General features: G+C 40.0%; 1 protein-coding gene across 1 annotated transcript in view; it reads right to left on the bottom strand.

Annotated features, from left to right (window-relative positions):
- Positions 1-1,148: 1,148 nt before the first annotated feature.
- LOC121422860 (sacsin-like) overlaps positions 1,149-15,406 on the bottom strand; it is a 38,223-nt gene continuing 23,965 nt past the window's right edge. Inside the window, exons 5-6 of the mRNA XM_041618081.1 lie at positions 13,330-14,886; positions 1,149-12,961 (exon numbers count right to left, since the gene is read on the bottom strand). Of these exons, the coding sequence (XP_041474015.1) occupies positions 1,824-12,961; positions 13,330-14,886 (12,695 nt within the window). The 3' untranslated portion in view covers positions 1,149-1,823. The remainder of the gene's footprint in view (positions 12,962-13,329; positions 14,887-15,406) is intronic.

Raw genomic sequence — 15,406 nt, forward strand, 5'->3', positions numbered from 1 at the left:
TATTGATACTGCGACTGTGACCTATTGGTTTGATGTACCCATTATAGCCACTGTGATATAACACAAAAATATGCAAAAGGAAGATAACATTTCTATTTACATACTTTTGAAATAACATTGTGAATATGAAGTTATTAAAATCACATTAAAAATATTAATAACATGGTAGATCTTTGAGTTTACCTTCAATATTGAATATTGTTATCACTGAGCTGCTCGCAAATAATAGAAATTAAACAGATACATGTACAATGCTATTTCTATGCATGTCATGTAAATTCCTTTTACAAGTAACATTGCGACCATGTATTTTGGAATATCAACTTAAGTCAGAAACAAAAATACAATTCAAATCAATCTTTAAAGATGCAGCAAACGTATCAATAACAACTCAATGGGTTAAATTCAATAAGTTAATCATAGTTCATATGTCACATAGGCCAAAATACAATATATTACAATATAGCCAAATCCATCTGCCTCACTAGCCTACATGCATGTAGATAAAAATTCAACTTGATGTAAAAAATGGCAAAAGGTCTAATTTACATACAAATACAGCAAGCAACCACATTCCACTGAAGCGGTAAATACAGCGAGAATCAAAGCAAAACAACAAAAGTATTTCTCATAATTATTCAGCTAACTTTAGTACGAAGTAACATGTGGACTATTTACAATACATATTTTTCATAGACTTCCAATTCTTGAATTTAACACATTTTAGGCATTCATGGCTTGGTCTATGTGACCATACCAATTTATAGACTTAGAATTACATGTACAAACTGTCAGAGTGACAGATGAATCCTCATAAAATATACAACATGATAATCTTCCACAAAATATCAATCAAAGTGCCATTTAAATTCATGGCTGGAGAATTACCGGAGCATCATTATAGCAATCATAATACTACAATGTTCTAGAAAGTATTTAGCGTATAAACTCATTCAAAAATCCTATGGCTATATACAAGTAATGTTTAATGCTTGATCAGATGCAGATTGTATTGATTGTCACAATAGGAAGATAAATATAAAGGCAAAGATATTCATTATTTGCATATAAACGGTATGAAATGTTCATTATGACAACATCAACAACAACAAAACCCATAACAAATCCATATAACATATATATATATATATACAATATCGGGCATTTTATTTTGAGTAAGTCAAGAAGTAAGATGCAACATGATTGTTACATTGTCTACACAATATGAGATGGCAAATAATTCAACACCATCGTTGATAATAGCCATAAATGGTGTGACTATTTGAAAATATCTAATTATTAAATATCAAAATGCATGGATATCAATAGATGAAAACCTAGCTAAATAACCAATTATCATCTTTAAACCAGTTAGAAGTGGTATCAACAACAAAGAAGGAAATGATACTAGTATTGTCTTTTGCAATAACGGAATGAATCAATTTAATCAAAAACATAGTACAACATACATTGAGTTAGACAATATTGGCTGTCTAGCATGTCCAGTGGAATATGAACTAAGACTGGAATGTTTTTTTTTCATTCAAAGAACTATGACACGTTGACAATATTTCTTCTCCAGTGAAGTCTGAAATTTAGAAATATTCGGGAAAAAACTTTTCCATTCAAATTTTGCGACCACGTGGATAATGCGAACCCTGATGAAGCAGTCGAATAACATTTCATGATTTGGAAAGCAATAAGTAAATGGTGGTGATTTTTTATTTACTTGATTGCCAGGAAAGCTGCAGGACTGCTTGTAAGAAATCAACAAGAGGACTGTGGAAAAGACAGATCAAGATGAAGCAGTTGCAATTACCATTTCAGGATCTGGGAAGCAAAAAGGATTGAACATTTCCAAGAATTAGTCGGGCGAGGTCCATCATTTCCACACCCCGTGACTTCTCTCTAAAGACTTCGTGAGGAATCTGTGAAGAGGCACATCTGTCTGGGTAACGAGCCCGTTGATCATTTACAAGAGAACTGAGCTTGTTCACATTCTGTAGAAAATCAACCGATTTTATTTTGCCTTCAACTTGAAAGGCTAGAGAGGAAATGGAATGAGTGTAGTCATGTTGTCCATCAATGGCTAGTTTAGCTGCTTTGAGTGCCTTTTCTACACTCTGATGACACTTGTAAGCAACCCATTCTAATGACGGCTCGTCATCGTGTGGGTTAAGATCATGTCGGGCAGCACGAAGATCTTCTTGTCCTTGCCGAAACCAACGGCGTGCATTGCGGATATCTGGTGTTCTTGAAGCAGAAGTGAAGAAATCCTCAAAAGAACTGTAGTCGCTTCCACAATTCCAGAAACCAGATCCAAAGCTCCCTCGTCCTCTGAAACCACCTCTTCCCCAAAATCCTCCGAAGTGAGTATACCTCCGACGGTCTTCCCTTGCTCTCTTTTCAGTTGATCTGAAGAGGTCTTCATAAAATGAACTTGTTCTTGAAATACCTTTTTCTAATCGCTGCAATTCACTTTGGAGGTATTTAAACGCTTCATGAAATAGTTCCTGCGGACCTTCTGGATGTTTGTCTGGATGCCATTTCAGCAACATTCGCCGAATAGCCTTCCTTCTATGTTCCTCTGGAAGCTTCCAGATCTCCTCCAATTCGATTGTCACTTGTCGCTTCGCTTGTTCCACGTCAGTTGGAAAAGATGATTCTCGATTCTCAGTGAGAGATGGTCCTGCATCATCCGAGTGAACTTTTTCAGATAGAACAAGCTCCATACCTGATGTGGACTTAGGTATGTGTATCTTATGCGTGTCCAACACATTTGCTTCTATTGGTTTGTCCTTTCCAATATTGATAAGATAGACAGAATTGAGTGATTCGTTGGATATCCTCTTGACAACTATTGCATATATGTAGTATTCGCCATCTTCATCAGTTTGTGCATACGCTATGAAATCATCAACACTGTAAGACGTCCAGGGGTCTTGCTCTATGAGATGATACAAATGTTCTGGAATGGTAGTTCCAGGATCAGGTAGCTTGAAACTTGTATCATCTTCCATGCTCTCTGCAGCAATGTTGAACTTAGCAAGTACTTTGTGTAAGGTAGAAGGTGATTTCTGGGATAATAGGACAGATAAGTAGGTTTTATCTTCAAACACGTTTCCCAGGATTTGATTGACATGAATCGCAACACTTAAGAGTGTTTCCATTATATTTTCGCCTTCACTGTGTTGTACAAACAGCTCACCGTCACTGTTAATGAAGGAAGGTACTTCCGTTTCACTGCCTTCTATGTATTCACCATTGATTTGTAGAATCGAGTGTAATTGCTGCATGCATGTTATCTTCAGGCCACTCAACGAATTTCTAAGGCGTGTCTTGGTTTCCTCATCAACTGTTTGTCCCTTGTGCTTCATGATGATACAAACTGCCTGCAAAAATTCCTTCGATTGCAGGATCTGAAGTCTTCTTGCAAATTCACAAGGTTCCTGTCCAGTTAGAAGACATCTTTGCGACCCATTCCCCGTCTTGCTAAGTATTTCTTTCACCTTCGTGCTTACTGATGTCGGTTTCATCGTCTCTGGAAGCCTATCTATAGCTTCTTGTGCAACGCGTTCCTGACCTTGAAAGAACTTGATGAGGGGAAGCTTAGATTTACGAAGTCGGCGTAAATAGTGGTCAACATCGTTAAGTAGTAGCTGATCTGATCGTTCCAAGTTTTGATGACATGATGGAAGGTAGAGGACTTGTCCAGAATGAAATAAAGCTGCTACCTGCCTTTGATCTGTCTTCCTAAGCTCTTCATACAGTCCGGTTGTTGCCCTCTCTACCATGCTTACTACATTTGGGTTTCCCCATGCATTCTCCCCTCTTTCATAGATACTTCTGAGAACGGAAGCATATTGTCGAATGGAGGCTTTGCCTGTTCCACCAAGCAACTGAAATAACTTGAAGAAAGGAACCCACTTGTCAGGCAACTGGTAAAGAAAAGGCTCGAAATTCCCTTCCAAAGTACGAGAGATCTGCTCTGCTTTCACCATGCGATGTTCATCCTCGAGCTCTAGAAAGACAATTGGAACATTCGGCAATTTCGCTCTAATGATACAGCAACCTTCACATGGATCTTCCTTAGAGCAGCTTTTCCCTGTACACTTGGAAGAGAGGAAGGTCATTATTTTATGTAGCACCCTGGATAGAGCGTCTGAGAAGGATAGCTTTTTGCTGTTATTTTCTTGGAGTCTATTGCTTATATTCTGCAGATGTTGGATAACACTCTCTAGTTCAGGCTCTTGTGCCTTGCCCAGTTGATCATCTAGTTGGGTTTTACAAGACCAGCATCGCTTATTGATCTCATATTCTGCATATTCTGGCAAGATGCTATTAGTAGACCATATTAGATTCCTGTGTTGGGAGGATAATGAGCTTGAAAACCTCATGAGGGTTCCATCCTTGATGAAAGGTAAGTGAATGGATTCTAATTGTTGGTCAATCCTGTCAGTAACAAGAAAATCAATCACACTGGCTTCCTGGCAGAAGATATAGTTTTTGTGAAGGCTACAGTTCCCGACCAATTCTGACACGAGTGCAGTGGACTTGATTTTCATATCTTTGGCATCGGGGTATGATTCCCGCACCCGATGGGCAAACGAAAGGAACAAGTCTGCAGTAACGGTGGTTTGTAGTCCTATTTCACGAAGGAATGTGAGTCCCAATTGCTTTATGATATGTTCTGAAGGAAATTTGTCCTTCAACATCAAGGAGAATACCTCGACTTCTGGGTCATACAGGTCCCTGGCCTTCAGCAGATTTCCAGACGTACCATTTATGAAATGCAGATCTCTCAGTCCTAACCTCTGAATCGCTGCTTCCCTAATATCCCTATAATTTTTTCTTTTAGGAATGGGTAGATAACGAAGCAGCTCATTGATTCGTACAAGATGTTCAAGACGACTTTCCTCGCTGAGCTTACCAAAGACTGGCAAAATGTATTTCATGTACACGTCAAACTCTGTTGTATCAGTTAGCACTAGGTTCTTGTATAATGGTTCAAGTGACTGATTGTACTGCAGGAATATAGTACCAGACCCATCAATCCATTTATCTTGTTCCTTTTCAGGAATCATACTTGGGAGAACAAGGACTGTGTCGAATTCCCTGATACTCACAAAGTCACCTGCAATGGTCTTGAAGCAAGGAAGGTACTTCACTCTTCTAAGATCAGCTGAGTCATCACAATAGCAAAAGGATCTGAGGATTTCATTATGTTGTCTTTCTTTCAGAATTTTGAATCTTCCAGAGTCTCTTTCTACCCAGTACATCAAAGCATCTAGAACCCTTGCATTATTCCCCATGTGCTCATGAAGGACAAGATGTTTTATCAGTCTACGATTGTTTTCATCTAGAACAGACTTCTCAATCTTGTAGACATTAAGTGATTCAAGTGCTGAATAGAGTGGCCAATTACCCCTTTTTAACTTGCTTGGCTGATCTATAACCGTTGATGATAAGCTAATAGCTACCTGATATCTCCTTGGTCTGCCATCAGTTGGCTTGGTTTCTGTGACTGGTAATATTGCCCACCTTCCAAGTTCAACTTTTAGATTGTTAGCGAAATCATTGAAGTGTTCAACATTTTTACTCAACGATTCAAGAAGAATCCATAACCTACAAAACCATTCTGATGGATGGCATGTGCGAGGACTTAGCATTTTATTCTCTGTGCACTTGAGAAACGGAAAGCAACCATCAAGAAGCTTGGATACCGCTATCACATCAATCTTACAAAACACATCAGCATTTTGTGACAACCTGTGTAAGAAATCAATGTGTAAGAATCTATGACTTTGAGACTCAAAAAGATCATAGAATTCTGTTTCAAATACTTGATCGTAACGTGAGAACATCCGTAATGTTCCATCCATGGTTAAGAGCAACGGTAGACCATTGAGACTTTCTTGAAGGTTAGGTTCTTTACTCATCTTGCAGTAGTTGATAAGTCCAATCAGTCTATCTTTGTTGTGGATCCTCGAGCTTGAAATTGCTATTGGTAATTGCCTCTGAAGGGGATTGTCTCCATGAAGGAAAGATATCACATGGGAAGGCGTAACTTCACAAACCTCATAGTTTTGTTCTCGGTCACTGTCGATGGCCCCTTGATTAAGATATTTGCATACATTACGCAGATTGTACATTATCCTTGTTGGAGACTCTAGTAATGGGAATGTCACTTCAATCAGGGTTTCTTTCAGATTGTTGATGCTCTCTTGAATCTCAAGCCTAATGGAATAACCGTACATGCTACTTGTGCAGTGGTCAGTCATCTGCTTTGACAGTGTGTTGAAATATCCAAGATCTGACTCATTCGGAGACGAGATGGGCGTTTTCCAACTCAAGAAAAGGTCATTTCTGCCATCATCCTTTCGATAGAGTGAAGGAAACAACAGTAAGGCTTCCACAACAACAATTTCAAACACAGCATCTTGAAGTTTTTTCCAGTACGATCCTTTTTCGGTGTTAGGAAAGTAGGTGTGATATTCTTCAAGAAGCTTCAAAGTCTGGACCTTGCTTTTACTTGCTTGTGATCCTGACCAGTCATATTTCTCTATGAAAAAATTCTGAATCCATGACAACAACTGTATATAAGCAGGTGCAATAACTCTCTGAGTAATGTAAAGATTCCACTTTGTTTGCTCATCCGTCTTGCTACCATCCCACAAGTTTCTTCTGCTTTCATGGTCCAAGGCAAAGTATCCATGCACATGAACCGGAAGTCCCGTCTGAATAGGGAGTGGTAGAAAGCAAAAAGCCTTGCCTTTGACTCCCTCTCCTCTTTTATAACTAATTCCTTCTCTTGTTTCAGGTAGACGAGCAGCAACAGCCCCAACTGGAAGTAACTTGTGTTTTTTCCTTGAGTGTTCTTCATCTGCACCTGAATAACTCACTTGCTGGCATATCACCCAATCCTCTTCTCTTTGTACCCCTTTCAGTTTCATCTGGTAGATGACTTCCACTTGTTCTGATTCCAAAGTTCCATCATCTTGTTTAGTCAAGGCAATGTCCTGAACTTTCTGTAGAAAATCCATTTTCTTTGCATATTCACTTCGAGTCATCTCTGCACTGACAACATGAGTAGATCCAATAACTCCTGAACTCGTTACCTCTGAGATGCTGATTTTAGTGACGTGTTTCAGAAACAAAAGACATTCAAATGCCGCATTCTCAAAGTCCCTAAGTAGCTTCCGAATATGTTGACCTTGCCAGACATTGGGGCTTAGGGTTGAAGCTTCTTGTCGCAATGGAAAACGAAAAATGGTGAAGTCCTCTTCTCCACCTGTGAGTATGTCTTCCATATAGCACTGAAAGTTATGTGGGTAAGAACGACGCACACTGCTATTAACTTTGATCTGACGACCTGGTCGTGTTGGGTTTGCTCCTGGAACATACTTCAGAAGAGGGTCAAACATACACCATCGTTCACCTTTGGAGATGAAACTAGGGCAATCTGTAAGTTGATATACTGCATTGAATCCTACTCCATAACGCCCAATCTTTCCCATATGGTCAGCTTTACTTCCTTCTCCAAGATTCTGTATCCCGCGAATGTCATCGTCGGTGAAAGACTGATTGTTGAAGACACAAAGAGCAGGACCCTGCAAGGCTTTCATGCCATCTCCTAGAAGCTTGTGTCCCTTGTGTTTCCGAGGATCGTACACAAAGTGGATTTCAGTAGCTCCAGCATCGTCAGCATTTTGAAGAAGTTCTTTCAGTATTGTTTCATCGGATGGGTAAGAGTCGAGAATACGTTTGATGCGGGTTGTAAGTTTCTCATGTTGGCCGAATTCGTCTCCTGGGAAATCCATATCAAATGCCTGAAGCATCTGTTGTCGAATATCCTTCACCTTCAGCTTTCTCGCGACCATGAAACTGATTTTTGTATGACACCTATGAAGTTCAATTTCATCATTTTCAAACCAATCCACATCTCTGTAACACAGATTTGATACAGGCCTCATGCAGTTCTGTTCATCTGGGAGAAATGTATCTGCATGTTCTTCTTCTCCGTGGGGTAAACCTGAAAGTCGTTGTGCAGCTAAGATAGCCACCTCCGTGTCATCATTACTTAATGGTTGCCCATTACTCTTTGTGTACAGTTGATGAAGAACACCTTCATAGTCTCTGGCATCAAATTCATTCTTCAATCCTGCCTGTTTTAGAAGACTTGGATATCGTTTAAGGAAACGAGAAGCTTCGAATAGATACGGCGGAAGGCTGTTTTTATCGGCAATCACAGAAATTTCAACAAACCTGCTATCTACAAGGAAGAATGGTTGATTCTGCAGATCATTGGAAATTCCATCAACAACGCTTTCTCTACATGCATTTTCAACACGCTCATAGATGTCTTTGCATATCGTTTCCAAGTCAAGATTAGAAATGGATTTACTATTCATTTCATAATGACTCCGAATGTTCGAAAACTGCCGGATTACATCTTCAGTAGAGGGATATTTGTCTCTGATACCAAGAAATTCCTCAACGTTCAAGGGAAGTTGCCAATCATTTGATTCGTGCACAACATTGTACATACTGCTCACAATATTTTTCTTAGAATGAGAATAGATATCATAAGCAGATGCATAAGGGCAGGTGTTAGTGGTTTCCACCCATGGAAGGGCAGGGTCTTGGTTTCTCTCACATAAGATAGGCAAGAATGGAATTTTCGCAAGGTGTTCTTTGAAATGTCTGTCCCTAGTCCAATGACCCATTCTCAACGTCTCCGACATTCTCAACGTCTCCGACAAATAATTCAGTAGGGCATGGGATCTATTTTGAGCCCCTTCCTTGTTGACTGAATGAAGAATGTCAACTGATCTGCATCTCTCAAGGAAAACATCCTCATGAATATAATCCTTTATCATTCCTAACTGAGTGAGTGATGTTAGTGTCTTGGTGTCATTGAACATGTTTCCTAGGGGAAACACCTTATCAGACTCAGAATACAGCGCCGCAACCTTACCACTCGGGTGTACTAGATCACAAGGTTTCCTAAGGTCAGATCCCCCTACTGCTGGTATGCATTCCACATCTTTCAACTTCTGTTTTAATGCATCTTCACGTTTGTTTAGTGCAAACAAAATCATTTGATTTCTCATGTCACTCGGCACCTGACCGATTCGTTGGAGAAAGGCTTCTGTGAAGAATCTATTGAAATCATACGTACTTTCCAGAACGCTGTCAAGAAGATCTACTCTCTCTAGTGCTCTCCATATTTTATCAGGAAGTGACATCACTTGCTTTGATGGAAGGTAGGCGCTTAGAATTTTTCTCACAATATCCCTCACTGATGCTTCCTTTTGGACTTCTTGACCGAGGAAAACGACTTGTGAGAACTGATGCAATTCGTCATCGTTCCAGAACAATGATGGTTCATGACCTTCAAAGCCATTTACCATTGCCTTGTAGAAAGCATTAAACAATGCTGAACATTCAGAATTCTTCGGAACATCATCGGTATCAGGCCATAGCTGGTCAGGGGAAATATCAGGACCATAAACCTCCTTTACACGCTGAATAAACACAATGTCAGACATGAGTGCAATGTAAGCCCGGCATATCACATCTATGAAAAGCAGGTGATTCCACTTCTCAGATATCAGCCTTCCATTGGGAACTGGCATGTGAAGACTCCTCCGATCCTCTTTGACAGCGAAGGCACCATTAATATGCACTGGAAACATGCTTGTTATTGAGAGAGGAAGAAAGCAATATATCTTTTTCTCAAATGCAGACATCGATGGTTCGTGGAAGGGAAACGCAACCGCACCTTCAGGAGATAATCCACAATCTTTCCCATCTGGAGATCTCGCAAGAGCAGAAGCTTGATCAGAGGTCTTGCAGGTAACTTTGACATTATCCAGGTTTTTACCACTGTCTGGTTCATGAGCCATCACTTCACTTCCTTTTGAAGTCATTGTAAATTTGAAGGATTCTGTTGAAATTTCAATGTTGTCATTATTCATCCTATTTGACTGCTCGGTCTTCTGAATGGCAAATAACTCTTCAGCCATGGAAGGATCGCTACATTTCTCATCAAGAAAAAACAGGGCAACCCTCTTGACATTTTTGGTAAACACCAAGAGGTTGTGAGATGATTCCCACATTTTTTTCATCAAGTCGATCAGTTTCGCCTCATTGTAGCTCTCCTTGCATATCTGACTTTTCTGCGCAGCTTCTTGTGAACGAAGAGGCAGTCTAAACAGCGTTCCACGGTAGTTGAATGAGTCACTCTTTCCACTGAAATCAATGCCAAACACTCCATGGAATGGCTTGAACTGATCGGGAAATCTCCGGAGTGCTTTGCTATTACTCAATCTGAGACGGACACCAGGTTGGTTTTTGTTTCGGAGAACGTTGCCAAGGTGTGAAGTATGAGGGTCAAAAAACTGCATGTAATCTCTGCTAACAAAACTGGGAACATCAGTAATGCGGTAAACCGAGTTAAAGCCAGTCCCAAATTTTCCAATCTTTTGGGCATCCTTTTCCTTGGTACGTCCGCCAAGACGGAGAATGTTTTCAAAGTCTTGGTCCGTGAACACTGCATCGTTGTATACCCAGAGTGCTGGTCCCTGACATGAAATCATTTCAGGATTGAACAGCTTTTGGTTTGCATCTTCATTTTTCCTCATGTCAATAAGAAAATGAACTACTTCAGCACCAGCGTCTTCTGCATTCTGTATCATCTCACTAACAATAGCAGTATCGACATAGTTGTTCTTTAGGATATTATACAAGCGCATAGTCAGGTGTTCGTGCTGGCCAGCTTCTGTGAAACCATCCAATTCCTCTGAGTCAAGAAGAAGTTGACTGACAGGTCGTACTCGAAGGAATGTAATCAGCTCCATTGGGATATCTGAATGAATCAACGTAAAGTTTTCATCATCATCCATCTCCTCATTTTCAGTGCTTTGTCTCAACCATTCCCTGTCTACATATGCACTATCTTCAACGGGGATAAGATGGCATTCCCCTCTTTTAGATGGTATGAGTAATTGCAGCCTCGCATCTTCCGTGAGCTCAGCAGAAGCATGTAAATGATGAAGAATCTGAAGTACAAGTTGGCGCTGTCTTTGTTGGAAACTTTTACTAACTCCAGTGGAGTTACATTCCCTCTTGATGTCATGTATAATTTCAACCAGAGCTTCGGCGTTTGTGTCCATGTTTCTCTTCACTCCAAGTCTTTCAAACAAGTCTTTAAACATACAGGCTGATTTGGGAATTGATGCCATGTAAGGGGCTAGATCAAATGGCAGATCACCTGTACACATCTTGCTTGGTTCAGAAAAGCCACTTCCATTCCACACACAACACTTCACTCGATCTAAGATCAAGTTCCTGACATGTGAATCATGTTCCAATTCCAATTCCAATTCTTTATTAAAAAATCCATAGATCGCCTTTAGCATAGGTATTATGTCGCTAACATCTCGTCCTGTTCTCTCTCTAGCATACTCCACACAATGCTCTAATTGTGTTATGACATCCTCGATCACTGGCTTTTGGGATGTTATTCCAAGCTCGATAAAAACTTTGGAAAAGAGATCTTGTTCGGAAACAAATGATTTAGAAGCTCCAGACGATAGCGCAGCTTGCTTTGATTCGATCAGAATCTCTTGAGGAGTTGCCAGTCGAGACGAACTTTTGCCATGCCATTCAATATCAATTGGGTAATGTTCTGGAGGAGACTGTCTGCAAGGAATGCATTTTTTTCGTTTCATATGATCAATAACATAAGTGGAAAGAAGACCCGGGTTATTGCTAAGGAGTTCTAGAAGCAAGAGAGACTTGTCAGGGTCTTGTGATTCCTCAATCATGTCAACACATGCAATTAGTTCGGATGAAGAAACTTCACATTGCCTACGCATGCCAAGCTGACTGAAAGCCTCTACAATCTGAGGTGAATCAAATGGATCCACTGGAAATACCCCTTGGGATTCAAACAGTTTGTAGATCAATGGGTCTCGTGGATCAAGTAGTTCTGAAGGACTAACCAACGATGCATTCTTATTGGGAAGGAATTTCATTTCACGGAGAATACCCACTATTGATTTGCAGTTTATCTTGACATCTTCCCATCGTTCCATAATCCATTGCAAAGCTACTTGTCTTTCATGTTGTGTGTAAAGTTGCCCTTTACGAATTTCTTCCAAAACATTCACTATGACTTGATACTTTGAAAGTGGACAAGCTACTAACTTTTGTAGTAAACATTGATTTGATTTTGCCCTTCCATCAATCAATAGCCCTGTCAACTTCAATGGGTTAGGAATATCTACCTGATTGCATTCAATATATCCCAAGGATTCTTCTACACTAAATGAATGTTTGTTTGACTGGCCAGTTCCATCTACTCTCTTAAACAATGGAAGGTGCTTCAGAAGGTCCTTCCCATTATCACCAAGCTTCGCTTGTGCAAGATATTCTACAAGGGTATCTCTATAACTGGCAGAGAATGAACGGAGCTTTGGGATCAGCAACTTCTGATCAGAAAGCAAAAGACATTGAACTACCCCATCAGGTGTTGGCATCTTGATATATCCATCCCGAATGACAGATGGATGGCGGAGAATGTAACCAGGACAATCTATGACTCTCATTCCAATATCATGCAGAATGTTTTCAACATCATCTGTCAATCCGACTTTGCCATCAGCCGTAATGTAGCATCTCTGGATAACCCTTGACTTGGAATAAAGTGGAAGAAGTCTCCTGGAGTCACTATCATCTGCAAACAATGGTAATAGATGGATACCATTAAAGAGTTGTAACTCACTTGGACTTTCCCTGTAAAGCATCGACCAGACGTCTTCAAGCCAAGTATTGAGGGTAGGCTCTTGGGGTTCATGTACCCAGATTCCTTGATCATCTATCCAAGATCTCTCCAGAGTCTTCAAGAGCTCTGCTACAATGTCGGTGGTTAAAGTTTCCAGCTGGTAATCTCCACCTACACAAGAAAAGGGCAGAAGGAAAAAAAATCCAGGAATTCATTTCAGCTATAATTCACTATGAAAATAGGGTCATATTTTTTTTATATTCAAATATGAATCATTTGACACTTTTTAATACTTGATTTAAATGGTAGATAATAAACTCCTCCATTATCTACTTTCTATTATTCCGTTTGACAATATACGTATGTTTTGAAGAAAAAAACAATCATGACATGGCAAGCTTATTTTATCTAACATGTCAACAATCAGTGCTTTATCTCTAGTGATACATTTTCAATTAAAACAAATCATGTTACAGCTTCAAAGAGTAATTTTAAGTAACCATACAGAGAACCACTAATAGGTTATGACACAAACATACTCATATTTGATAGGAGTTGGTGGAGTGGAAGTTCGTTTTGTATCGTTCTGATGAAATGATCACATCCACCTGGAACAAGATGTCGATGGAACTCAGGGGTTGGAATGTACACTCTTCTTTCACAAGAACTTGAGAACACATCAAAGCCTCCATTATCAAGGGGAAGAAGACATAACCCCTCCAAGTCTTGCATGGCACCCTCCTGCAAGATGAACTGCAGGATTAGAAGCTTCTCATCATTAGTCAACCTTTCCAAAATAGCTGGATCATCGTGGAGGCAACAGCAAAGGCTGGAGACAGAAACAGTTGATATCTTAAGATGGTAATACTTCCTGATGGACTTTCTACATACGCTTGGGACCCTTGCATGTGCTATGCCTTTGAAGTTGAAGCATTTGAGGATTGCCTGTTCTGTCTCTTCGTCTACTTGCAGCTCATTGAAGTGGACATCAGCAATGTTCTTCCATCCACTGTTATCGCTATGTATGATCGATTCACTGAACAGTGCATTGTACAAGGGTTCCAAGAGAATACCCCAGTTGCCACGAACCTCTTCATAGTCTGGCCATGAACGATAGATGCAATCAGCAGTCAAGGTTTCCCTAGATTTCTGCACATCAATGGTAAATTTGATAGCATCAACGTAAACCATGGGAATCAGTTCTCTAACAAGAAGTTGGTTCCATTGTGCTGGAGTGTCTGTTTGGTCTGGTCCAATCCACTTTATCCCCCGGCGATCACTATTGATACCAAAGAATCCATGCACATGAACTGGTAACCCTGTGCGACTCTCTTCACCAGGTGGCAAGGGAAGAAAACAGAACACTCTGCCATCGTTGTTCTCTGCTTCATCTGCTACATTGCTTGTCTCTGAAGAAGTCATGGGGATGGCAACAGCTACCCATGGCAGATGACCTTGCTTCCCAGCCAGGTCAGTAAGCGCTTGAGACATGCTGTCACCAGCGATGTGATGGCTAACAACCCAGTGCTCTCTCTTAGACTCATTCTGTGTTTCTGTAGTAAATGCTACACAATCAGTGAACTTTATAGACTCTCGGCACCCACTGGTATTAGAGATGTAGGATTGAAGACATGAGGTAATGTCCGCTCCAGGAGGATGCGCTTCTTGATCATGTTCCCGTTGAACTCTTACAATCAGTGACAGGTCTTGGTAATCAGGGGATCTCTTCAACACCTCAATGTTATTCAAGGAGCGCAGAAACAGCATAGTCACATGAGCATCTGCTTGGAAGGCCTGTAACACCTCGTCAAGTGTGTCTTCTTGTTGATAGGTTTTATCGCTCAATTCATTTGCCTCTTGACGCAGAGGAAACCGAAACAAAGTGCCATCAAAATATCCCGATGAAATCCCTCCCGTCACTCCAGGAAATACATCGTTGTAGGGTTGAAACTGGTCATGACTCTTTGAAAAAATTTCCCTGTCTGATCTCAGAGAAAATCGGCATCCAGTCATGACTCGTCCTTTACTATCAAAGAAGTGTTCCTCCAATGGATCGATGAAAGCCAGTCCTTGGTCGCTCATGATGCTCGGTAAATCTGGAAAGGTTAAACAAAGGAGAATTAAAAGGTCAAAAACAAACATTTTCAACAATGTATCCACAAATTTAAGCCTGTTTTGGAACACGTTAAAGATGAAAGAAGTTGTAATAAACACTGATGTAATGAGAAAGGCTGTAAAACCAAGAATAATTGTCTCCATAACTTCCTAGCTCTAGTAGTTATATAAACCAAATTTTGTGAAATGATGAAAACTAAGCTGAAAAACAATCACATAGAAGATCACCAACACAGATTAAACATGTCTACGACAATGTTTTATTAACAAGGCAGTTTGAAGAAATGGCAAGCTTATTTTCGTTATTTCTCAGCAATTACAAAATTTCTTCGAGATAGTTTTGGCATATATTTTTTATTCATAAATACAGACACTTCGGTTGTCATTATATTGCATTTTGTACAAAATCATTTTAAAGTCGTTAACAAAATTGGCGTTTACCTTCATTAATTTCAACACAGCTTCCTTCATGTTATACCTATGGATAGTTTTGTTTTTAAA

This window comes from Lytechinus variegatus, chromosome 10, assembly GCF_018143015.1.
Source record: "Lytechinus variegatus isolate NC3 chromosome 10, Lvar_3.0, whole genome shotgun sequence".
NCBI lineage: Eukaryota > Metazoa > Echinodermata > Echinoidea > Temnopleuroida > Toxopneustidae > Lytechinus > Lytechinus variegatus.